The following is a 27972-nucleotide window of genomic DNA, read 5'->3' on the forward strand; positions in this document are numbered from 1 at the left end:
CAGAGTTGCTCACAACCGCGCAGACGGACAGAAAGAGAAAGAGGAAAGAGTAAACAGAGGAAGAGAAGCAGACAGAGAAGAGTTAATCTTCATTTGAACAAACTGACCAACTTCTGTATTCAGAGAAGCTGTGAGTGACGTGAGTTTGATAGCAGAGCAATAAAGACAGAACTAAACACAATAACACACACACAGAGCAGAGAGAGAGAGAGAGAGAGAGAGAGAGGCTGAGGGACACACCAAAAAAGGGCTGGAGCTGGAGGTTCTGCTGGCTGGAGCAACACAGACACACAGACAGAAGAACACCGACAGACAGACTGGGTTTCGGGAATCATGGAGAAGGGCTGCGGATGAGCCGGATGATCTCCACCACGTCCACGGGCCCCGGGCCCACAGGAGCCGCTCTTCTGAACGAGCCGGACCAGAGCGCGGCGGGTCACGCCAAAGGCCCCGTCAGCCTGCAGACGCTGCTGGACCTGCTGGTGGGAGTTTATCAGGAGTTCAGCTCGCCCGCTCTGATCAGAGAGAAACACGTGCAGCGCTTCCTGCTGTGGGGTCAGTACTTCATCTTCATACCCTTCATCCTCATAAGTGTGTGTGAGTGTGTGTTCAGACAGTCAGGGGGCACAAGGTCATGGAGGTCATGTGATCATGACACACATTCACTGGCTTTTAAAGAGACAGTTCACCCTATAACAATGTCATCATTTATTTACACTTTCATTCTATGAAATGATAGTAGGCCTATTCTCATTGTTTTCTAAATGTCTTTTCTTGGTTATGCAAATGGTAAGGGAACATTCCATTTGATCATTTTCCAAACATTATGAGAATGTTACAAAAAGAACATTTCATTAGTAGTCTATAAATGTGACCCTGAACCACAAAACCAGTCATAAGGGTCATTTTTTGAAATCTGGAAGCTGAATAAATAAGTTTGGTAGGAAAGGACAATATTTGGCTGAGATACAACTATTTGAAAATCTGGAATCTGAGAGTGCAAAAAAATGTAAATATTGAGAAATTCCCTTTAAAGCTGTTCAAATAAAGGTCTCAGTAATGCATATTACTAATCAAAAATTAGGAGTTGATATATTTGTGGTAGGAAATGTACAAAAATCTGGAATCTGAGGGTGCAAATAAATCCAAATATTGAGAAAATCACCTTTAAAGTTGTTCAAATAAAGTTTTTAGCAATGCAATTAAGAGTTGATATAATTATGGTAGGAAATTTACAAACATCTGCAATATGAGGGGGCAAAAAAAATCTAAAATATTGAGAAAATCACCTTTAAAGTTGTCCAAATGAAGGTCTTAGCAATGCATCAAAATCAAAAATTAAAAGTTGATATATTTGTGGTAGGAAATGTACAAAAATCTGGAATCTGAAGGTGCAAAATCCAAATATTAAGAAAATCACCTTTAAAGTTATTTAATAAAGTTTTTAGCAATGCATTTTACTAATCAAAAATTAGTTTTGATATATTTATTGCAGGAATTTTAGAAAATGTCTTCATGGAACATAATCTTTACTATATTAATGATTTTTGGCATAAAAGAAAAATCAATTAACATTTGAGTAAACGAACAAACAAAAAATTTTTTAAAACATTTTTAAAAAAAACTTTAACAATATATATATAACTGGACGTTTTGAGCATTAAGAAATATTGCTTCTGTAACTTAAAGGAATACTCCACTTCCAGAATAGAAATTTTCTAAAATAATAAAATTAGTTCATGTCTTTCTTTCTTCAGTCGCAAGTTTTTTGAGAACTACATTTCAGGAATGTTCTTCATATAGTGGACTTCTATGGTGCCCTGAGTTTGAACTTCCAAAATGCAGTTTAAATGCAGCTTCAAAGGACTCTAAACGATCCCAGCCAAGGAAGAAGGGTCTTATTTAGTGAAACGATCTGTCATTGTCCTAAATAAATTTATTTTTAGACTTGTTAACCACAAATGCTGGTCTTGTCTAGCTTTGCTATGTGCATGAGTACTCCTGTTCAAGACAGTTAGGGTATGTGGAAAAACTCCCATTTTCTTCTCCAACTTCAAAATTGTCCTACATTGCCGTTTTACCTTTTTTTTTCGTAAAGGGTGTTGGATTTTCTTTGCATGTTCACTTTGTAAACACTGGGTCTGTTCTTCTGCAGCGATGGAAGACTATTTTGAAGTTGGAGGAGAAAATGAGATGGAAGTTTTTGGAGATACCCTAACTGTACTGAACTGGAGTACGCATTCACATCACAGAGCTAGACAAGATGAGCATTTGAGGTTAAAATATATATATAAATTGTCACTTTTTTAAGAAAATAACCAGTCGTTTCACTAGAAAAGACCCTTATTCCTCGGCTGGGATCGTTTAGAGCCATTTTTAACCTTCAATCTGTTGAGCATAACTATATTTGTGTTTTCATCCAAAAACGTCATTTCTTTGTGACTGAAGAAAGAAATACCTGAACATCTTGGATGACAAGGGGGGGAGTAAATGATCAGGAAATGTTTATTTTGAAGTAGAGCAGTCGTTTAATGTTAGCTGGGATGTTTGAATATGCAAAAGCACTCATACAAAACTACTGTATGACTTCAAAAGACCTTTAAACCAGAACGTAAATCATGTCGACTGCTGCTCTACATACTCCAGTGATGATGACTCGTCATTTGTGAAGCATTTGTTCCTGTTTTCCATCATTGTATGGAAAAGAGCAGCATGTGTTTGGAATGAAATGACAGAACTGATATTTTTAGGTCCTCTGTCCCTTTAAGGATCTCACACGTGTGTCACAGTGGCATTAAAACAACACTTTTAGAATTCAGTTGTTGCCGCACAACAGAACATTCACACACACACACACACACACACACACACACACACACACACACACACACACACACACACACACACACACACACACACACACACACACACACACACACACACACACACACACACACACACACACACACAGACAGCAGCGGTGTGAGTGTGTGTTGTTGACCCTCTTCTGGTCACACCCTACATGGCCACGAGAGAAAGACAGTCGTACAGAGGGACACACGAGCTGCTGGACGCAGATTTCCATTTATGCTGCTGGCAGACGATTCTCTGTTGATTCATGCGAGGGAAACAGGAAGGGACAGCAGGAAGGGAGTGAGCAGATCCATACCGAACTTTCCGTGTCAGCCGTAAAACACTGACACAGGATGTGACGTCACATGTGAAAGCTCATAGAGCAACAGGTGTGAAGTTTATTGGTCACACACACATCCTGACAGAGCGGGCAAGAACTTTTGAGAGAGATATTTGTTCGACGGAGGATTATTGAAATACTGTGCTCTAATCACATCTATGAAAATGAAAACAAATTCAAACACACAGATCAGACGCCACAGATAATGCAAATCGTGCGGGTCACTCTTGTGTATTATGTATCTAATTCTAGCAAGTTAAAGGGACACTTCATCTAAAAATCATCATTTATTCTCCTTTATGTTATGTACTTGTATGAATTACCTTCAGCTGATGATTGAAGAAAGTTGGGAACCAGACAAATGTTTCAAAATGTCTTCTTTTGTGTTCGACAGAAGAAAGAAAATCATACGGGTTTGGAAAAACATGAGAGAGAGAAAATGATTTTTGGTGAACTGTCCCTTTAAGGGAGATACTGTATTTACACAATATGATTTTTTTTTTTGTTTACTAAGTGAAAAAGTTCTTCTCATCTAATAAAAATGTTTTCAGAACAATGTATAAAAACGTTATTTCTGAATGCGCCTTGTTTAAAAAAAACCTTTTGTTATGCAAACATTCAAAGAACTATGGAAGCCTGTTTTCGCCATTGAATAAAAAATGTAAAAAAATATATTGCGACTTTTTATCGTACAGTTCTGACTTTATAACTCGCAATTGCGACTTCCAATTCCTCACAATTCCAAGAAAAAGAGTCAGAATTGTTAGATAAAAAGTCGCAATATTTAAAAAAAAATTTATTTAGTGGCAAAACATTGCATTTTATCATTTTGCAAACATTACTTTTGAATGTTCTCTGAACATTCCGAAACAATTAGTAACATTTAAAAACCGTTTGATGAACATCCAACTCAAATGTTTCAGAAACAAAAATCCATGAATAACGTATAAATATTGTTTTGTGCTAACATTTTGAAAACTAGTAAAGACCAGAAAACTTTGAATGAACATTACTGCAAGAACGTTTATTCATAACTTTCAGAGAACCTTGTCAGAACGTTCTGAGAATGTTCTCTGTTAGCTGGGTTTTTTAAACAGTAAGATTTTTGATGTTTTTTTAGTCTTTTAAGTCTCTTCTGCTTACCAAACATGCATTTATTTGATCTCAAATACAGCAAAATCAGTAAAACTGTGACATATTTTTACTATTTAAAATAATTGCTTTCTTTTTGAATATATATTAAAATGTAATTTATTCCTGTGATTGAAGATGCATTTTCAGCATCATTACTCCAGGCTTCAGTGTCACATGATCCTTCAGAAATCATTCTAATATTCTGATCTGCTGTTCTAAAAACATTTTTTATTATTATTTTTATCAGTTTTGAAAAAAGTTGAGTACATTTTTTCAGGATTCTTTGATGAATAGAAAGATCCAAAGAAGCTTTTTTTTATTTAATAAAAAGCTTTTGTAACATTTTATACTATAACTTTCAAAAGCTTGGAGTCAGTCTCTTTATTTATTTATTTATTTATTTTTTGAGAAAGAAATTATAAAATTAATACTTTTCTTTAGCAAGGATGCTCTAAATTGATCAAAAGTGATAATAAAGACATTTATAATGTTACAAAAGATTTCTATTTCAGATAAATGCTGTTCTTCTGAACTTTCTATTCATCAAAGAAACCTGAAAAAATTATACTCAGCTGTTTTCAACGTAATAATAATTAATGTTTTTTTAAGCAGCAAATCAAAATATTAGAATGATTTATGAAGGATCATGTGACTGGAATAATAATGGTAAAAATTCATCTTTGAAATCACAAGAATAAATTAAATTTTAAAATGTATTCAAAGAGAAAACAATTTTTTTAAATAGTAAAAATATTTAAAAATTTTACAGTTTTTTGCTGTACTTCAACAAATGACTAGCAATAATGACAAAACAATGAAACTTTAAGTCAGAAAACAGCAATAATCAACAATAATCCTGTAACATAGTATTTATTCAGTGCATGCTGAGAAAATAATTCAGTCAACTGTGTTTGAATGAGACATTTTTTGTGTAGTTATATGTGACCCTGGAGCACAAAACCAGTCTTAAGTCGCTGGGGTATATTTGTAGCAATAGCCAAAAATACATAGTATGGGTCAAAATTATTGATTTTTCTTTTATGCCAAAAATCATTAGGAAATTAAGTAAAGATCATGTTCCATGAAGATTTTTTGTAAAATTCCTACTATAAATATATCAAAATGTAATTTTTGATTAGTAATATGCATTGTTAAGAACTTAATTTGGAGAACTTTAAAGATGATTTTCTCAGTATTTTGATTTTTTTGCATCCTCAGATTCCAGATCTTCAAATAGATGTATCTCGGCCGAATATTGTCCTATCATAACAAACCATACATCAATAGAAAGCTTATTTATTGAGCTTTCATATGATGTATACATCTCAGTTTAGTAAAATTTAACCTTATGACTGGTTTTGTGGTCCAGGGTCACATATATAGTTTTTATGTAGTTATTCATAGCCATGTTTTGACACAAAAGGGCTAAAGCTGAAAATATGTATTTGCTTAAGAGGATTCAGATGGTTTGTGTGCAGAAGCTCTGAGAACAGAGATGAAGCTGTTGCCTGTGTGGCTGATAATAAGTGGGTCGCTGGTGTTTAGAAGCAGTGTTTACAGTCCTGCAGTGAAGCACTGGTACATGCACACCTCTATCCACAGACTGAATCTGTCCAGTTCAGTTCCAGTTCCTCCTGCTGCTGCTGCTGTCACATGCCTTTGTGCTGGAAATGTGGAAAGTTCTGTGCAGTAAAACAGTTTACGCTGTTGCCTTGGTCTCGCTCGCATTCCTGCACCCACGAGAGCGGCTCCAATCCAAGGCTGGAAAACTTGCCTTAAAAAAGTCTCAAACATGAACGCGCTATTCTTAGATTCCTCTGTTCTATTTCTGCGCCGCGCGTTCTTAAAGGGGAACGGACCGGTGCTCTCCGGGACAGACGGCGGGCGTGTGCACGAGGCGGGTTCATGTGACGACCATTCTAGCAGACAGAGAGAGCATCTACTGTTAGTGTCTTCAAATGACAAACACTAAAAGTTCAGTCAAAATAATCGTAATAATAATATCCATATTGTTTCCCGTAAAAGTGGGCGTGTTCACTTGCACATTGTATGGGTGTGGCTTCCCGTCTCAGCTGCAAACAGCTATGTTTATCTGGACCAATAAGCTTGTTTTGCTGCTTGATATTAATTAATTCAATCATTAAATCATAATAATAATGGTAACAACATTCTAATCTTGCTAGTAACTTGTTAATCATGCTACAAACATGTTAGTAACTTGCTAATTATTCTACAAACATGCTAATAAATTGCTAACATGGTAGTAACGTGCTAATCATGCCAAAACATGCTAGTAACTGGTTAATTATGCTACAAGCATGTTAGTAACTTGCTAATTATGCTACAAACATGCTAATAAATTGCTAACATGGTAGTAACGTGATAATCATGCCAAAACATGCTAGTAACTGGTTAATTATGCTACAAGCATGCTAGTAACTGGTTAATTATGCTACAAACATGCTAGTGACTTACTAATCATGCTACAAACATGCTAATAACTTGCTAAAAACATGCTAGTAACTGGTTAATTATGCTACAAGCATGTTAGTAACTTGCTAATTATGCAACAAACATGCTAATAACTTGCTAAAAAACATGCTAGTAACTGGTTAATTATGCTACAAGCATGTTAGTAACTTGCTAATTATGCTACAAACATGTTAGTGACTTACTAATCGTGCAACAAACATGCTAATAACTTGCTAAAAACATGCTAGTAACTGGTTAATTATGCTACAAGCATGTTAGTAACTTACTAATTATGCTACAAACATGTTAGTAACTTGCTAATCATGCAACAAACATGCTAATAACTTGCTAAAAACATGCTAGTAACTGGTTAATTATGCTACAAGCATGTTAATAACTTGCTAATTATGCAACAAACATGCTAATAACTTGCTAACATGGTAGTAACGTGATAATCATGCCAAAACATGCTAGTAACTGGTTAATTATGCTACAAGCATGCTAGTAACTGGTTAATTATGCTACAAACATGCTAGTGACTTACTAATCATGCTACAAACATGCTAATAACTTGCTAAAAACATGCTAGTAACTGGTTAATTATGCTACAAGCATGTTAGTAACTTGCTAATTATGCAACAAACATGCTAATAACTTGCTAAAAAACATGCTAGTAACTGGTTAATTATGCTACAAGCATGTTAGTAACTTGCTAATTATGCTACAAACATGTTAGTGACTTACTAATCATGCAACAAACATGCTAATAACTTGCTAAAAAACATGCTAGTAACTGGTTAATTATGCTACAAGCATGTTAGTAACTTACTAATTATGCTACAAACATGTTAGTAACTTGCTAATCATGCAACAAACATGCTAATAACTTGCTAAAAACATGCTAGTAACTGGTTAATTATGCTACAAGCATGTTAATAACTTGCTAATTATGCAACAAACATGCTAATAACTTGCTAAAAACATGCTAGTAACTGGTTAATTATGCTACAAGCATGTTAGTAACTTGCTAATTATGCAACAAACATGCTAATAACTTGCTAAAAAACATGCTAGTAACTGGTTAATTATGCTACAAGCATGTTAGTAACTTGCTAATTATGCTACAAACATGTTAGTGACTTACTAATCATGCTACAAACATGTTAGTAACTTGCTAATCATGCAACAAACATGCTAATAACTTGCTAAAAACATGCTAGTAACTGGTTAATCATGCTACAAACATGTTAGTAACTTGCTAATCATGCAACAAACATGCTAATAACTTGCTAAAAACATGCTAGTAACTGGTTAATTATGCTACAAGCATGTTAGTAACTTGCTAATTATGCTACAAACATGTTTGTGACTTACTAATCATGCTACAAACATGCTAATAACTTGCTAAAAACATGCTAGTAACTGGTTAATTATGCTACAAGCATGTTAGTAACTTGCTAATTATGCTACAAACATGCTAGTGACTTACTAATCACGCTACAAACATGCTAATAACTTGCTAAAAAACATGCTAGTAACTGGTTAATTATGCTACAAGCATGTTAGTAACTTGCTAATTATGCTACAGACATGTTAATAACTTGCTAATCATGCAACAAACATGCTAATAACTTGTTAAAAAACATGCTAGTAACTGGTTAATTATGCTACAAGCATGTTAGTAACTTGCTAATTATGCTACAAACATGCTAGTGACTTACTATTCATGCTACAAACATGCTAACAACCTGCTAACATGTTAGTAACTTGCTAATCATGCCAAATCATGCTAGTAACTTGCTAATCATGCAACAAACATGCTAATAACTTGCTAATTATGCAAACAACATGCTAGTAACATGTTAATCATTCTAGCAACTTGCTACTCATGCTAAAAACATGCTACTAACTTGTTAACCATGCTACAAACATGCTAGTAATTTGCTAATCATGCTAACAACATATTAGTAACTTGCTAATCACGTTAGAATGCTAGCAACTTGTTAATCATGTTACAAACATGCGAGTAACTTTGCTTATCATGCTAACGACATGCTAGTAACTTAATCATGCTAGGATCATGCTAGTAACTTGCTAATCATGTGAATAATAGGCTAACAATAGACATGTTAACCATGCAAACAACATGCTAGCAACATGTTAACTACATGCTAGCAACATCTTAGAAACTTGCTAATCATGTTAACAGAATGCTAGTGACATGCTAATCATGGTACAAACATGCTAGGAACAAGCTAATCATATTAGAAACATCCTAGCAACATGTTAATCATGCTAACAACGTGCTAGTAACATGTTAACTAAATGCTAATCATGAAACTTGTCGAAACATGAAGCTAGAAACATGTTAATTATGCTAAAAACATGCCAGCAACTTGCTAATCATGCTTCAAATATGTTATCAACATCTATCTTGTCTATTTAAATTTTCAAACTTCAAGCTTTTAAACTAGCTACCAACCTAACGTTGTCTTGACACACTTTTTTGTCTAGTTGTAATGTATTATCTTAATTCTGAAGTTTGTAGCGCAGTTTCACCGTTTACGGCACATTGTTATTCTTGTTATTACAATAATACAAACATAAAATATATCAATTATAGTTGTGGTGTGGTCCACTATTCTTCTAAAGTTAGAGCGATTATTAATGTTTTATATTTATGTTTAGTGTTATAGTTATGGTTATAGTGGTGTTGTGTGACGTTCTCTCTCCTCCACCAATCACAGCAGAGCCTCTGGTCAGACAGGTGAAGAAGACTCGGATCAGCAGGGATGACTTTGACATCTTAAAGGTGATCGGCCGAGGAACCTTCAGCGAGGTGAGAGGGTTTGTGCTGGTTCTGTTATGAAGTGAATGATTCTGGATATTGACTGAGGTGTAAATGCACAGGTGGCTCTGGCCCGAATGCGGAACACACACCAGGTTTACGCGATGAAGATCATGAACAAGTGGAACATACTGAAGCGTGGAGAGGTAAACAACAGACTAGTGTTCATCTTTTCTAAAAGCGCATAGCTTAGCAAAATATGTTCTAAGAATGTTTTGGTAACGTTCCTGTTAAGTTATTTTTGAATGTTCTCTGAATGTTCTGTTAATGTTACTGGAAGAACGTTTGTTCATAACTTTTAGACAACCTTGCTACATTAGACAAACTTCTGAGAAGGTTCCCTGTTAGCTGTGTTGAACTGTACTGGAGTGTTAATGGAGTGCTGTGTGCGTTCAGACGGCTTGTTATCAGGAGGAGCGGGAGGTTCTGCTGAAAGGAGACCGGCGCTGGATCACTCAACTACATTACGCTTTCCAGGACGACAATTACCTCGTATGTACCACTTCACACAGCCACCTCACTGATTCCTGAGACACAGCTGGACCTGTGTTAAAACACCACTTTGATGTGAATCACAATGTTATGAACGCAATATGATCACTCATGCCCATAAAACCACATGACATCACATCAATACTCTACCTATAATGTACAGCTAATATTTCATACCCGAACTCCTGATTTGAATCAAATGATTTGCGAACCCGTTTTGAACTCCTGATTTGAATCAAATGATTTGCGAACCCGTTCCGAACTCCTGATTTCAATCAAATGATTTGCAAACCCGTTCCGAACTCCTGATTTGAATCAAATGATTCGCGAACATGCTCCGAACTCCTGATTTGATTCAAATGATTCGCGAACCCGTTCCGAACTCCTGATTTGAATCAAATGATTCACGAACATGCTCCAAAATCCTGATTTGAATCAAATGATTCACGAACCCGTTCCGAACTCCTGATTTGAATCAAATGATTCACGAACATGCTCCGAACTCCTGATTTGATTCCAATGATTCGCGGACCCGTTCCGAACTCCTGATTTGAATCAAATGATTCGCGAACATGCTCCGAACTCTTGATTTGAGTCAAATGATTTGCGAACCCATTCCGAACTCCTGATTTGAATCAAATGATTCACGAACCCGTTCCGAACTCTCGATTTTATTCCGAACTCCAGATTTGATTCAAATGATTCACAAACCAGTTCAGAACCCCCGAGTTGATTCAAATGATTTGCGAACCCGTTCTGAACTCACAATCTGAATCAAATGATTTGCAAACCTGTCCCGTACCCGCGATTTAAATCAAATGATCAGCGAAAACCGTTCCGAACTCTAGATCAATCAAATGATTGAATCAAATAATTCGCGAACCCGTTTTGAACTCTCGATCTGAATCAAATGATTCACAAACCCATCCTGAACTCCCGATTTGAATCAAATGATTCGCAAACCCCTTCCGAACTCCTGATTTTAATCAAATGATTCGCGAACATGCTCCAAAATCCTGATTTGAATCAAATGATTCACGAACATGCTCCGAACTCCTGATTTGATTCCAATGATTCGCGGACCTGTTCCGAACTCCTGATTTGAATCAAATGATTCGCGAACGTGCTCCGAACTCTTGATTTGAATCAAATGATTTGCGAACCCGTTCCGAACTGCTGATTTGAATCAAATGATTCGCGAACCCGTTCCGAACTCTCGATTTTATTCCGAACTCCAGATTTGATTCAAATGATTCACAAACCAGTTCAGAACCCCCGATTTGATTCAAATGATTTGCGAACCCGTTCTGAACTCACGATCTGAATCAAATGATTTGCGAACCCGTTCCGAACTCCTGATTTGAATCAAATGATTTGCGAACCCGTTCTGAACTCACGATCTGAATCAAATGATTTGCGAACCCGTTCTGAACTCACGATCTGAATCAAATGATTTGCGAACCCGTTCCGAACTCCTGATTTGAATCAAATGATTTGCGAACCCGTTCCGAACTCCTGATTTGAATCAAATGATTTGCGAACCCGTTCTGAACTCACGATCTGAATCAAATGATTTGCGAACCCGTTCCGAACTCTTGATTTGAATTAAATGATTTGCGAACCCGTTCCGAACTCCTGATTTGAATCAAATGATCAGCGAAAACCGTTCCGAACTCTAGATCAATCAAATGATTGAATCAAATAATTTGCGAATCCGTTTTGAACTCTCGATCTGAATCAAATGATTCACAAACCCATCCTGAACTCCCGATTTGAATCAAATGATTCGCAAACCCGTTCCGAACTCCTGATTTGAATCAAATGATTCGCGAACATGCTCCAAAATCCTGATTTGAATCAAATGATTCGCAAACCCGTTCCGAACTCCTGATTTGAATCAAATGATTCACGAACATGCTCCGAACTCCTGATTTGAATCAAATGATTCGCAAACCCGTTCCGAACTCCTGATTTGAATCAAATGATTCGCGAACATGCTCCAAAATCCTGATTTGAATCAAATGATTCGCAAGCCCGTTCCGAACTCCTGATTTGAATCAAATGATTCACGAACATGCTCCGAACTCCTGATTTGAATCAAATGATTCGCAAACCCGTTCCGAACTCCTGATTTGAATCAAATGATTCACGAACATGCTCCGAACTCCTGATTTGATTCCAATGATTCGCGAAACCCGTTCCGAACTCCTGATTTGAATCAAATGATTTGCGAACATGCTCCGAACTCCCGATTTGATTCAAATGATTTGCAAACCCGTTCTGAATCAAATGATTTGCGAACCTGTTCCGTACCCGCGTTTTGAATCAAATGATTCGCGAACCCGTTCCGAACTCCTGATTTGAATCAAATGATTCGCGAACATGCTCCGAACTCCTGATTTGAATCAAATGATTTGCGAACCCGTTCCGAACTCCTGATTTGAATCAAATGATTCGCGAACCCGTTCCGAACTCTCGATTTTATTCCGAACTCCAGATTTTATTCAAATGATTCACAAACCAGTTCAGAACTCCCAATTTGATTCAAATGATTTGCGAACCCGTTCTGAACTCACGATCTGAATCAAATGATTTGCGAACCTGTTCCGTACCCACGATTTAAATCAAATGATCAGCAAAAAACGTTCCGAACTCTAGATCAATCAAATGATTGAATCAAATAATTTGCGAACCTGTTTTGAACTCTCGATCTGAATCAAATGATTCACAAACCCATTCAGAACTCCCGATTTGAATCAAATGATTTGCGTACCCATCCTGAACTCCCTATTTGAATCAAATGATTCGCAAACCTGTTTTGAACTCCTGATTTGAATCAAATGATTTGCAATCCTGTGCTGAACTCCCAGTCTGAATCAAATGATTCATGAACCCTGTAACGCTTTTATCAGGGAGGCCGGATAGCTTGTCCGAGTAGCTGTAGCCAAAAGTAAGCAGAGACTCAGGTGTCTGATATTCCATTATCAGCGTAGTCAATCCTACGCACACATGGTGTAGTTTGCAAAACCACTCGACTAACAACTGCATTACTGACCAGAAATAAACAAACTAAGAACAACAGAAATATAAACAGGCTTTACATGCATACATGACATGTTCACCACTCGCGCTCCTTCTATCATTCTCTCTTCAATGAGGAAGTAAGAGAGCGTGTTCTACCTTAAAGGAGCAGTACCTAATTCTACTTGTTACAACCCTTTCCGAACTCCCGATCTGAATCAAATTATTTGAACCTGTTCCGAACTCCTGATTTGAATCAAATGATTCGCAAACCCATACTGAACCCCCGATCTGAATCAAATGATTCATGAACCTGTTCCGAACTCCCGATCTGAATCAAATGATTCACAAACATGCTACAAACTCTCAATATAAATCTAATGATTTAGATGAACTCCTGATTTGAATCAAATGATTTGCGAACTCATACTGAACTCCCGATTTGAATAAAATGATTTGCAAACCCATTTTGAAATCCTGATTTAAATCAAATGATTCACAAACCCGTTCCATACTCACGATTTGAATAAAATGATTTGTGAACCCTTTCCGAACTCCTGATTTGATTCAAATGATTCGCAAACCCGCACTGAAGCTCCGATCTGAATCAAATGATTCGCGAACCCGTTCCAAACTTCTGATTTGAATCAAATGATTTGCGAACCCTTTCTGAACTCCCGATTTGAATCAAATGACTCACAAACCTGTTCCGAACTCCTGATCTGAATCAAATGATTCACAAACACGCTACAAACTCTCAATCAAAATCTAATGATTTGCGAACCTGTTCCGAATTCCCGATCTGAATCAAGTTATTCACGAACCCGCTCGGAAACTCTGATTTGAATCAAATGATCCGCAAACCCACTCCGAAGCTCCAATTTGAATCAAATGATTCGCAAACCTGTTCTGAACTCCCGATCTGAATCAAATGATTGGCAAACCCGCTCCGAAGCTCCGATTTGAATCAAATGATTCGCAAACCTGTTCCAAACTCCCAGTCTGAATCAAATGATTCGCAAACCTGTTCTGAACTCCCGATCTGAATCAAATGATTGGCAAACCCGCTCCGAAGCTCCGATTTGAATCAAATGATTCGCAAACCTGTTCCAAACTCCCAGTCTGAATCAAATGATTCACGAACATGCTACAAACTACCCGATCTGAATTAAATGATTTGCAAACCCGCTTCGAAGCTCCGATTCGAATCAAATGATTCGTGAACCCATTCCGAACTCCTGATTTGAATCAAATGATTTGCGAACCCGTTCCGAACTCCCGATCTAAATCAAATGATTCGTGAACCCGATCCTAAGTGCCAATTTGATTCAAATAATTTGTGAACCCCTTCCGAAGAACTAATTGGAATCAAATGATTCGCGAGCGATGATTCGCTCCTTCAGTCATGTTTACACAACCCTGTCAGTACTACTACTGGCTTAGCATGTCATAGCACTAGTTTTATGAGAAGTTATAACAAGCAAAAAAGTATGATGTTTATAAATAAAACGTCCACATTTCCATTCCGAAGAGAGCTTTCCACATGGAAGACATTCAACACAAATCTACGTACATATTCAGGTGAGGTAACCGGTTTACTGCTAACTGTAGTAAAAGGGCTTGTTCACACCAACAACGGTAACTTCAATGTAAAGATAACTATAAAGATAATTGCGTCCACCCCAACATATGTTTCTTACAGCATTCTACTGTCTTTGTTTTCTCAGATATACTTGGATTTTTATTGTTCGTATATTAGGCACGTGAAATGTCTCAAATGATTGGGATGTTTTTAAAGGTTACAAAAAAGTTAGATTGTACATCAAGTTCAACATTCATGATTAATCTCAGAACGTTTTCTCTCAACTTTATGAGAACATAAAAAATATATATTAATAAAGTCATAAGAGCGTTTTGTTTTAACATTTATGATTCCTTGACATATGATTCAGTTCCAGTGCTCATGAATCATTGATCTTCAGTTTTTTTTTTTTTAAGTGTCTCCAGTCATAAATGTCTGTCCTCTTCTGCTCTGCAGTATTTGGTGATGGATTACTATGTCGGTGGAGATCTGCTGACGTTGCTGAGTAAGTTTGGTGATCGTATCCCGGAGGACATGGCTCAGTTCTACCTGGCTGAGATGGTGATGGCCATCGATTCAGTCCACAGACTGGGTTATATACACAGGTATCTGTACTAACACTCATCACGTCACCAAAGGTTTGATTCAGAAAAGAGGATAGGACGTATAGGAAGTTGTATAGGATGATTGAATGTTCAGTTTGTCTGCTCTCTTCCTGTAGAGACATTAAGCCTGACAACATCCTGCTGACGGCGGACGGTCACGTGCGATTGGGTGATTTTGGCTCGTGTCTGCGTCTGGAGGATGATGGACTGGTGATGTTTGTGTGCTGTGAGACATATATCAGTCATGTGCGGTTGGCCTGTGCTCATATGTGCATATGTGTGTGTGTATATTATCAGATCCACTCGTCGCTGGCCGTCGGGACTCCAGACTATCTGTCTCCAGAGATCCTGCGGGCGGTGGAGGGCAGCGGCGGATACGGCTCTGACTGTGATTGGTGGGCTCTGGGCGTCTGTGCGTATGAGATGCTGCTGGGAACCACACCCTTCTACGCTGAGTCCATCTCTGAGACCTATGCTAAAATCATACACTTCAAGGTAAAGGAGCACTGCTTGAGGACGCTGGTGGTTAAAGCTCTGGGATGTAGAGCTGATTGATGAACAAAATTTGTCCAAGCCTACCCAGATAGCACACGTACATCTGCAAGATGTCTGTTAAAGATCTCTTGATCTGGAAAGCATCTGCTGTGTACAAACGTCTGGCAGATGTCTGTAAGATGTCAGTTTTACCCACAATCTGATTCAAGAACATCTTAAAGACATCAAATAGATCTCTATTTGACATCTGATGGGAAACATCTAATAGATGTATTGCAGAGGAGCATACTACGTCCTTCAGATGTCTTTCAGATGTGAATGTAGACGTCAAATAGACGTCTCCGAGATGTACATGTGCTATCAGGGTAGCAACTAGAATCATGTTAGTGACATGCTAATCAGGCAAAAAAAACATGTTAACAACATGTTAATCATGCTAGAAACATGATAGTAACAGGCTAAGCATGCTAAAAACATGCTAGCGACATGTTAACCATGCTAGTAACATGCCAGTAGGTTAAAATCGTGCTAAAGTAGGTTAAAAACATGTTAAAACATGCTTATCATGCTATAAACATGCTAATAACTTGCTAATTTTGTTAACAACAGGCTACTAATGCTAACATCATTCTAGTGACATTCTAATCATGCTAGCAACATGCTAGTAACAAGTTAATCATGCTAATAACATGCTAATAACTTGTTAATCATGCTAGAAACATGCTACCCAGATAGCACACGTACATCACAGAGATGTCTATTTGACGTCTGCATTTACATCTGGAAGGTGTATTTTTTAGATTGTTCGCTCATCTGCAATGCGTCTATTGGACGTTTTCTATCAGATGTCAAATAGACTTCTATTAGATGTCTTTAAGATGTTTACGAATTAGAATGTATGAAAAACTGACATCTCACAGACATCTGCCAGACGTTTGTACACAGCAGATGCTTTCCAGATCAAGAGATCTTTATCAGACATCTTACAGACGTACGTGTGCTATCTGGGTAGTAACTTGCTAATCATGCTAACAACATGCTACTAATGCTAACATAATGCTAGTGACGTTCTAATCATGCTAGCAACATGTTAGTAACAGGCTAATCATGCTAGAAACATTCTTACAACATGTTAGAAACACACTAGTAACTTGCTAATCATGCTAACAACAGGCTACTAATGCTAACATCATGCTAGTGACGTTCTAATCATGCTAGCAACATGTCAGTAACAGGCTATTCATGCTAGAAACATTCTAACAACATGTTAGAAACACACTAGTAACTTGTAAATCATGCTAACAACAGGCTACTAATGCTAACATAATGCTAGTGACGTTCTAATCATGCTAGTAACATGTTAGTAACAGGCTAATCATGCTAGAAACATTCTAACAACATGCTAGAAACACGCTAGTAACTTGTAAATCATGTTAACAACAGGCTACTAATGCTAACATAATGCTAGTGACGTTCTAATCATGCTAGCAACATATTAGTAACAGGCTAATCATGCTAGTAACATGCTAATAACGTGCTAATCATGCTAGATGCATGCTAACAACATGCTAAGTAGGTTAAAACATGTTAGTCATGCTATAAACATGCTAACAACATGCTAATTATGCTAGTAACATGCTAATAACTTGCTAATCATGCTAGAAACACGCTAACAACATGTTAATCAGGCTAGAAACATGTTAAAGTGGACATCCGGTGCCACATGCACTTTTACAAGCTGTTTGACCTGAAATGTGTGTTGGGAGTGTGTGTACACAACCACCCTAGAATGACAAAGATCCGCCCAGTAGTTTTCTTTTAATTAAGTAAAATAATTTGCCTCTTCTCATATCGAGCCGTTCTCAGATGCCTGTCGTTGTGATGTCACACCGTCAGAGGCCGCTCCTGCGATAGTTGATAGACAGCAGTGTTTTAGCATAGACCCGCCCAGAGTGAAGTAGACTGACGGCACTGAGGGAATGTGACCGCTGATCTATCTAAATGGGTTCATGTTTACGTGAATCATTTCTCACCAGACTGCTTTACAAACGAGGGTCAGTATAAAGCTAAGCTTTGTAACGCTAGATGGTTTAAAACGGTGTCTGTTTATGATTAAGATGTAACCTTAATGCAATACCTGCAAAAGTGTTTACAGCCCGCAACTGCACACGAGTAAAGACTATAACACTCACATTTATGTATTTCAATATAAGGACGGGGTAAGTTATGTTAACCCATCACTTTTTTGCTCTTGTTCAATCAGCTATACCTCAGTAAACACATCACGTTCCTGTCTTTACTACAGTAAACACAGTAAACACAACGCGTTCGTCTCTCTCAGTACTCTACCCTGCCAGTACATACAAAGATAAATCAAAGTGACATTAAGTTCACTAACCATTCAGACAGCTCCAGTATAAATCCATCCAAATCAAATTTTAAATGGATGGGGTTGTACAGTAAAGGGCCAGGTACTGATATCGCTTGCTGAGAACAGAGGCATTTTTTACCAGGTAAAATGGGTGGGTTTTTTTTTACACTACCATAGAGAATTTTTAATCAAAGTATAATACAAACTTTTCATTTGGACCCTAAAGCATCATATTAACTTGTGGAAAATGGGCATCGGATGACCCCTTTAACAACATGTTAAACATGTTAGTAACTTGCTAATCATGCTAGTAATGCTAACATCATGCTAGCGACATTCTAATCATGCTAGCTACACATTAGTAACATGCTAATCATGTCAGAAACATGCTGGTAAAAAAGAATCACAGGTTACAAAACATATTAAGCAGCACAGCTGTTTCCAACATTGATAATTCTAATAATAAATCAGCATATTAGAATGATTTCTGAAGGATCATGTGAAAATTCAGCTTTGCATCACAGAAAAAAAGAAAGATTAAGAAAAAATTATTTTATATTGTAATAAAAAAAATTTCTGTATTTTTTTATTAAATAAATGCAATCTTGATGAGCGTATAAGACTTCTTTAAAAAACATCACAAGTCTTACTTTTTACATTTGAGTGTTGTAAACAATGTGTCAAAGTGAATATAAACAAAAGCAAGTTATGTTTACATTCATTCTCAATATCCAACAAGCATATGGAAAGCATTTCTTTCCTTAATGTTAAATGAATATAATGTTAAATATCAGTCTCATAGTTATGGATAATGTGACTTCTGCAGAGCTGCTTTATACAATGAAACTTACAGCTTTAATTTCTTAATTGATACATTTTGCTACATCAACACTGTTACTTTCCAGTTTGTTACTGTGAAGCTGTATTGTATAAAGTGCTACAGAAATAAATGTGAGTTGATTTCACAGAGGAAGAACATGCAGTACATTTTAGAGCTTCCTCCTCAGTGAAAAAAGCGAAACTATAAACAGAAAAATGACGTCAGAAAGTTAAAGGTGAGCGTCCACATTTACATGTCAGTCACAGCTGGAGTCCGGTTGGGGAAGCAGTGAAGAGGAAGTTGCACAGATGCTATTATTCCAAACAGCAGGAGATAATGCTCACCTAAACCTAAATCATGTGTGTTTTTGATGAATAGGACAATAGAGGTGTTCCTATAGTTTGCACAGTAGAGCACAGCATGACAATATAAGCTATAAAATGTATACTGTACCTTCAAATCACCACAAAAAAAAATGCTTTTCTTACTTAGATTTTTAAACCAAGAAGTAAAAATGATTTTCTTGTTTTCAGAAAAAGCAAGTCAAAATTAAGTTTTTGCTTAGAACCTGCAAAATAATCTGCTAATGCAGTAAGTAACAAAAATCTTATTTCAAACAGAAAATAAGATTATTTTTCTTACCTCATTGGCAAATTATTTTGCTTGTTTCAAGCAAAAACGCACACAATTTTGACATGGTTTTTTTTTTGTGAAAACAAGAAAAGAATTTTTACTTGTCTATAAAATCCTTGATATTGTAGACATTTTGGCTGGAAACAAGACAAAAAAATCTAAGCATTTTTTGCAGTGAAGTCAATATAACTGAGATTTAAAATGTCGGTCCAATGTAGGGAAATTTGTTTTACTTTTTTCCCAAATTTCACTTTTTTTCTGTGTTTGCCCGTTCAAGATTATTTTTATTTTTTATTTAATACAAAATAAATAGTAGTAAAAAATGTATTTTCCCAAACTGCTATAAAATTAAAGCCTTATGTCTAAATAAGTTATGTTCCAAATTTGAAGTTGATATAAAAAAGTTCCTGTGAGATTTGATTTAAGGCATTATACCACAAACAGCCACTGGGTGCCATCAAAATTTCATTGAATTTTTCTGTCACATATGTCTAAATTTCTCTGTCAATATTACTTCTATCAAAAAATAGCCACCAAAAATGGAATCTTGAGAATTTGATTCTAATTTAATTCTAAAAGTCATAATACATTTTGACCACTAAACTTGACACTTAACATCAATAGAAATCTCAAAAATGTAACAATTTAATAATTTATAAAATGTGTTATAGAAAGTTTAAATTTACTTTAAAGAAAATGCACTATACCTTTTTTTTTTAATATAAAATAAATAGTAGAAATAGGAAGGAGTCGTATTCTTGAATCCAAAACTGCTGTAAAATTAAAGCCTTATGTCTAAATAAGTTGAGTTCCAAATTTGAAGTTGACATATAAAAAGAGATTTTATTTAGAGTGTTACACCACAAATGAAAAAAAAAGTTGGAATCACAAAAATGTAACTATTTAAACGTTTTTTAAAAAATTGTTATAAAAAAGTTATAGAAGTTTAAATTTACTTTAAAGAAAAATCACTATACAATTATTTTTATTTAATATAAAATATATAGTATTTTTAAATCAAATCTGCTATAAAATGAAAGCCTTATGTCTTAATGAGTTATGTTCCAAATTTGAAGTTGATAGAAATAAATTTGAGGTTGATGTGAGATTTTATTTAGGGCATTATATTAAAAGCAAAAAAAAAAAAAAGAGAGAAATCAGTTGAAATCTCAAAAATGTAACAATTTAATATTTTTTCAAATTTGGTGAAATGCTGAAGTTCATGTAATGAGATGATATGGGACAAATTCATGACACTTTGCATGATGACTGGATTCTGCATTGTGAAAAATAACGCATGAATATAGATGGTGCAAGCGTTGAGTGTGTGTTTCTGTCTGAACAGGATTATTTTGAATTTCCTCCGGAGTCGGAGGTGTCTGAGGAGGCGCGTTCACTCGTCAGCGCTCTGATCTGCGACAGGAGCGAGAGGTTGGGTTCGAGGGGCTCCGGGGATTTCAGAAAACACCCGTTCTTCAGGGGTTTGGACTGGAGCTCCCTTCATCTCCTGCCTCCTCCGTACCGCCCCGACGTCTCCGACGCCACTGACACCTCCAACTTTGACGTTCTAGACGACAGTCTGAGCCACACGGTACACAGCCCTCAGACCCTTAGTGGAGATGCTGACTATCAGCCTGATCTGACTCCTTCTGCTCTTGTGTTCAGGAGACCCTGAGTGAGGTGATGGAGCGAGCTCCGGTTGGCCTTCATCTGGCGTTTGTGGGCTACTCTTACACAGCCACCAGGTTACTGACCCCTCATCAGCAGCTTGAGAAACACAACTTACTGAAATGCTATTTAAACTAAGAGTTATTATTATCCCTCTGAGACTAAAATTTCTGACTGTGACTCCTCTTGGAGATTTAACTCTACAAACAACAAACTCAGCCCACAATCCTTTGAGCTTCCCTTCTGTGTGCTATATTTCAAACCCATTCAAACTAACTTACTAATCATGCTAGAAACATGCTAACAACATGCTACTAATGTGCTAATCATGCTAGAAACATGCTAACAACATGCTACTAATGTGCTAATCATGCTAACAACATGCTACTAACGTGCTAATCATGCTAGAAACATGCTAACACCTTGCTACTAATGTGCTAATAATGCTAGAAACATGCTAACAACATGCTACTAATGTGCTAATCATGCTAGAAACATGCTAACACCATGCTAATCATGCGAGTAACTTGTTAATCATGTTAAAACATACTAACAACATGTTAATCATGTTAGCAACATGTAAGTAACTTAGCTAACTATATGCTACGAACATGCTAATCATGCTAGAAACATGCCAACAACATGCTACTAACATGCCAATCATGCTAGAAACATGCTTATCATGCTAACAACATGCTAACACCATGCTAATCATGCTAGTAACTTGTTAATCATGTTAAAACATACTAACAACATGTTAATCATGTTAGCAACATGTAAGTAACTTAGCTAACTATATGCTACTAACATGCTAATCATGCTAGAAACATGCCAACAACATGCTACTAACATGCCAATCATGCTAGAAACATACTTATCATGCTAACAACATGCTAACAACATGTTAATCATGCTAGTACCAAGCAAACCATGCTAGAAACATGCTAAATACATGATAGTAACATGCTGAGCATGCTAATATCATGCTAGTAACTTGCTAATCATGCTAGTAACATCCTAATCATGATAGAAACATGTTAGCAACATGCTAGTAACTTGTTAATCATGTGAAAACATACTAACAACATGTTAATCATGTTAGCAACATGTAAGTAACTTAGCTAACTATATGCTACTAACATGCTAATCATGCTAGAAACATGCTAACAACATGCTACTAACATGCCAATCATGCTAGTAACATGCTAATCATGCTAGAATCATGCTAGTAACTTGCTATTCATGCTAGTAATATCCTAATCATGATAGAAACATGTTAGCAACATGCTAGTAACTTGTTAATCATGTTAAAACATAATTACAACATGCTAATCATGTTAGCAACATGTAAGTAACTTAGCTAACAATATGCTACTAACATGCTAATCATGCTAGAAACATACTAGCAACATGTTATAATCATGCTAGTAACTTATTAATCATTTTAAAAACATGCTAACAACTTTCTAATCATAGAAATTCTACCGACATGCTAACCATGTTAGCAACATGCTAGTAACTTGCTAATCATGCTAACAACATGCTAGTAACATGTTAACCATGCTATAAACATACTAGCAACATGCTTATCATGTTAGCAAAATGCTAGTAACTTGCTAATCATGCTAACAACTTGCTAGTAACATGTTAATCATGCTAGAAGCAGACCAGCAACATGCTAGTAACTTGCTAATCATGCTAGAAACATGCTAGCGACTTGCTAATCATTCTAGCAACATGCTAGTAACTTGCTTATCATTATAACAACATGCTTACTTGTTAGTCATGTTAGTAACATGTTAACAACATGCTATCTATCTGTCTCTCACAGACTGTATTGCCTTCAAATTATTCACATTTTAATCTTTTTAAACTACTTTAAACTTTAAACTATTCCAGACTGAAAACCATCAAACTTAAAACTTTTTAAAACTGCTAAACTTTTTGAAGCTTTCAGGTCCAGCTTTCTCAGGCCAACTTAAAGTTTGTCTTGACAAACGTTTTAATCTAGTTTAGAGTTGTAATGTGTTCTGACGCTACTGTGCCGTACAGAGAGACGGGAGCGCTGGACCGCAGCAGGAACATCATGATGGAGATCAACCAGCAGAACAGAGATCAGCTCCACCTGCAGGGGAAACTGGTACCATCAACACCTCAATCTCATACAGGGCATTGCGATTGATAAGTCATGCAATTCAGTTATAAACAATGATTTAACTGTAAATTTGTATTGCATCATACAACACAGAATCCAGAAAAAAAAATGCATTTCATAGGGCTCTTAAAATGTAAACTTTCAATACTATGGTGTTAAATTGCTTGCTATTAAATTACAAAATATAGTTATACCATGATTACAGAATCCAGAAAAACAGAATTTGGTAAATAAATAAACCAGATTTCATTAGTAATCTCCATCTATCAGCAGTCTGGGCAGCAGAATCAGGTTTGGCGGCTCAGAGAATCCATCACCACTGAGCTGATGGCACTTCCTGAACTTCCTGCTGAGCACAACAAACCTCAGCCAATCAGCAGCAGCGCAGAGATGGAGCAGAGCGACGCTACCGAGCTGCAGAGGTACACCAACATACACTCAACTATTAGAAAATACGTTTCAGTATTCTCTCTCTCTCTCTTATATATATATATATATATATACACTACCAGTCAAAAGTTTTTGAACAGTAAGATTTTGAATGTTTTTTTTTAAAAGAAGTCTCTTCTGCTAACCCAGCCTGCATTTATTTGATCCAAAGTAAAAAAAAAAAAAAAAAATACAATTTTGAAATATTTTTACTAATAGTAGTAAAATAGTAGAAATAGTAGTTTAATAATAGTAATAGTATACTATTTCTCAAATCTAAGTTTTCAGCATCATTACTCCAGTCTTTAGTGTCAGCCCCCTTTTTTTATAAAGGAAAATAATTTAGATCAGCTTTTATTTATTTATTTTATATAAAAAACTGAAAAGATTCTACTTAGCTGTTTTTAAAATAATAAAAGTAATGGATTTTTTAAGCAGCAAATCAGCATATTGGAATGATTTCTGAAGGATCATGTGACACTAAAGACTGAAGGTGTAATGATACTGAAAATTCAGCTTTGATCACAGAAATAAGTTACATGTTAAAATATATTGCAATAAATAACCAGTTATTTTAAATATTAATTTTTTTTAATTAATATTTTTCGCTGTATTTTGGATCAAATAAATGCAGGCTTGGTGAGCACAAGAGACTTAAAAAACTTTAAAAATCTTACAGTTCAAAAACTTTTGACTGGTAGTGTATACACACAAACACACACTCATATGTATATCACATGATCCTTCCGAAATCTTTCTAATATGCTGATTTGCTGCTCAAAAACATTTATTATTATGTTGAAAAGAGCTGAATAGAGTTTGTTCTGATTTTTTTGAAAATAAAATAAATAAATAAATGTAGATCTAAATGATTTAAATGACACTGAAGACTGGAGTAATGATGCTGAAAACTTAGATTTGATCACAGAAATAAATTAAATGTTAAAATATATTCAAATAGAAAACAGTTATTTTAAATAGAAAAAATATTGCAGGTTTGGTGAGCTGAAGAGACTTAGTTAAAAAATATTTAAAAAATATACTGTTCAAAAACTTTTGAGTAGTGGTGTGTGTGTGTGTGTGTGTGTGTATATATATATATATATATATGAAAAGTAAGATATAATATTTTTATTATTTAAAATAACTGTATACTATTTAAATATCTGTTAAAATGTAATTTATTCCTGTGATTTCAAAGCAGATTTTCAGCATCATTACTCCAGTCTTCAGTGTCACATGATCCTTCAGAATCATTCTAATATTCTAATTTGCTGCCAAAATTATTATTATTATTATTTGTATTATTATTATTATGTTGAAAACAGCTGAGTAGAATTTTTTTAGTTTTTTATATAAAATAAATAAATGGTGATCTAAATGATTTAAATGACTCTGAAGACTGGAGTAATGATGCTGAAAATTCAGGTTTGATCACATAGATAAATTACATTTTAAAATATATTCAAATAGAAAACAGTTATTTTAAATACTAAAAACTATTTAAAAATTTTTGCTGTATTTTGAATCGATTAAATGCAGGCTTAGTGAGCAGAAGATTTTTGAAAAACATTAAAAATATCACTATTCAAAAACTTTTGACTGGTAGTGTGTGTGTGTGTGTGTGTGTGTGTGTGTGTGTGTGTGTGTGTGTGTGTGTGTGTGTGTGTGTGTGTGTGTGTGTGTAAATGATTTGATACTTTATAGTTTTTACTACCAAAAATGATACATTTATAACAGCCTTATAACAGGTTTTTACTGTAGTTTTTTGTATTTCTGAATGACATTTGTCAGAGTGAACAGTGTGTTCCTGTGCAGTAGTGTTAATGTTCTGCTAGTAAATACAGTGTTGTTGATGTTCTCCAGGCGTCTGCAGGAAGCCGAACACAGAAATAGAGAACTGGAGCAGGAGATGAGCAAACTCAGAGAGGAGATCCTCAGACTGAACGCCGGCAGAGACCAAGGTCAGGAATGATCTGTGATCTGGAATTAGCATTACAGATGTCACGCTGACAGATCACCACAGACGTGTGTGTAATAGTATCTGACTGTACAGTGTGTTTGAAACTCTGCCCTGAGAATAGTGAGAATATCCAGTCCGGGAATAGAGAATGAGACACACGGCACACGAGACACGCTCATCAACAGAACAACTGCAGGATCACATGATCAAGCTCAGGCCTGATGATTGTCCAACTAATAATAACTGTGATTATTAACTTACAGTAGAAGCATGTCTTTAATGCAATGAAATAAATATTTAAGGAGAGACACTGCAGGCAAAAACACTGTTTTTCATGCACCTGGCAGGCTTTTTGGTTTTTCATAGTGTTTTTTTTTTTTTTCAGACTAGTGGAAGGAAAACATCCAAAAAACACCGTTAAGTGTTTCTTTTACAGCACTTTATCTATTTGTGTCAATACAATACAGATTTTGAAGGCAATGAGTTTAGGCAACTAAATCTCCACTTCAGTAGCACTTACACACACTAAATTTTACATTTTTATTCCTGCCTATATCCTGAAGGTTTTTACAGAGGGATTTGTTCATATAGAATTTGCTTGATTTTATACAAGATTTTATTCCCTCGAAAAACATAAAAAAAAAAAAAATGTTTTCTGCCTGTTGTAAGTATTTTCTGAATCATGATTGAGGGGAAAAATGAGATCCCAAAATTCCTTCTGTAAAAACATTTGACTGTAATACGTAAAAAAATAAGCAAAACAATCTGCCAATGGGTAAGAAAAATAATCTTGTTTTCTTAAGATTTTTTGGCTTACCCCATTGGCAGATTATTTTACTTGTTCTAAGCAAAAACTCACTTAATTTTGACTTTTTTTTTCTGAAAACAAGACAATTTTTACTCATCTAGAAAATCCTTCTTGATTTAAGAATTTTTTGATATTTTGGCTGGAAACGAGACAAAAAAAAAGTAAGAAAAGCATTTTTGGCAGCGAATGAATATCTTTCTCAGTATTTTTAGTCTTGTTTTCCAGTACGAATATCTAAACGTCCTGGAAATGCAGAATGAAGATATGAAACAAGAACAAATATCTGTCAGAGGGAATGAAAACTTGTTTTGCATTTGAACATTTGAATTAAGCTGATTTTTCTGAGCCCACTGGCAGATATTTCATAGAAGGATCTAAAAAAAAAGTCTTAAAAGTGCCCTTATAAAACTGTAAGACAGTGTTCTGCTCGTGATAAGACTAATAATGTCTCAGGAGGTTCCTGCAGTTCTTCTGACCTGCGGTCACGCATGACGTTTCCTCACGCTCTGCTGTCCAGCTCACAGTGTGTGTGTGTGTGTGTGTGTGTGTGTGTGTGTGTGTGTGTGTGTGTGTGTGTGTTTGTGTGTGTGTGTGTGTGTGTGTGTGTGTGTGTGTGTGTGTGTGTGTGTGTGTGTTTGTGTGTGTGTGTGTGTGTGTGTGTGTGTGTGTGTGTGTGTGTGTGTGTGTGTGTGTGTGTGTGTGTGTTGGCCGAGGCCTATCTAACGCCTGTTTCTCCTCCAATCACAGAGCTGTGTGTGTGTCGGCCGCTGCGCTGTCAGGACCCTGTGCGGGACGTAAGCCTCTCTTAGCACCCTTTAGCATTGCGTCTGTCATGGCTGCGTGTCTGTTATTGTGTCACGGTTCATGTCCTTCATTCCCACCTGTGTCAGTTGCATTGAGCTGAAAACTGATTGACAATCCTGATGTTTGTAGAGCTCAGCGACGCCCCCTGCCTGCCATTACCCGCTAGTGACGCCGCTGCACCGCCACCTGCTGCTCTTCAACAGGGTGAGCAATGCTGCAGCAGAATAACACACATCAGCAAATAGTTTTGTCATTTAAAGCTTGGCTTAAAAATATTTCAATTGCTTGGAAGCAATTTGTTAAATGCATGAATGTAAATTAAACCAGCAGAATCTGGTACAGATTTGGTGTTTTGAACTCATTTGCCATGGTGGTACAGTTGAGGTCAAACGTTTACATCCCCCTTTCAGAATCTGCAAAATGTTCATTATTGTAGCAAAATAAGAGGGATCGTACAAAATGCATGTTATTTTTTATTT

General features: G+C 36.0%; 1 protein-coding gene across 1 annotated transcript; it reads left to right on the forward strand.

The window, feature by feature from the left end:
* Window positions 1–317: 317 nt before the first annotated feature.
* On the forward strand, window positions 318–25959 carry LOC141299622 (myotonin-protein kinase-like). Its single transcript, XM_073829995.1, has 12 exons — window positions 318–555; window positions 9547–9638; window positions 9710–9793; window positions 10044–10139; window positions 15199–15347; window positions 15464–15557; window positions 15645–15842; window positions 21012–21257; window positions 21332–21411; window positions 23387–23474; window positions 23760–23911; window positions 25785–25959. Exons 1-12 carry the CDS (start codon window positions 351–353, stop codon window positions 25891–25893), a joined length of 1593 nt encoding a protein of 530 aa, XP_073686096.1. The 5' UTR covers window positions 318–350; the 3' UTR covers window positions 25894–25959.
* The last annotated feature ends 2013 nt before the right edge of the window (window positions 25960–27972 follow it).

The sequence above is a fragment of the Garra rufa genome, chromosome 23 (genome assembly GCF_049309525.1).
Source record: "Garra rufa chromosome 23, GarRuf1.0, whole genome shotgun sequence".
NCBI lineage: Eukaryota > Metazoa > Chordata > Actinopteri > Cypriniformes > Cyprinidae > Garra > Garra rufa.

Coding starts and splice junctions, on each gene's coding strand:
- LOC141299622 (XM_073829995.1), top strand. CDS start 351: ATGAGCCGGATGATCTCCACCACGTCCACGGGCCCCGGGCCCACAGGA. Junction 9,794..10,043: donor ACATACTGAAGCGTGGAGAG/GTAAACAACAGA, acceptor GTGTGCGTTCAG/ACGGCTTGTTATCAGGAGGA. Junction 23,912..25,784: donor GACGCTACCGAGCTGCAGAG/GTACACCAACAT, acceptor GATGTTCTCCAG/GCGTCTGCAGGAAGCCGAAC.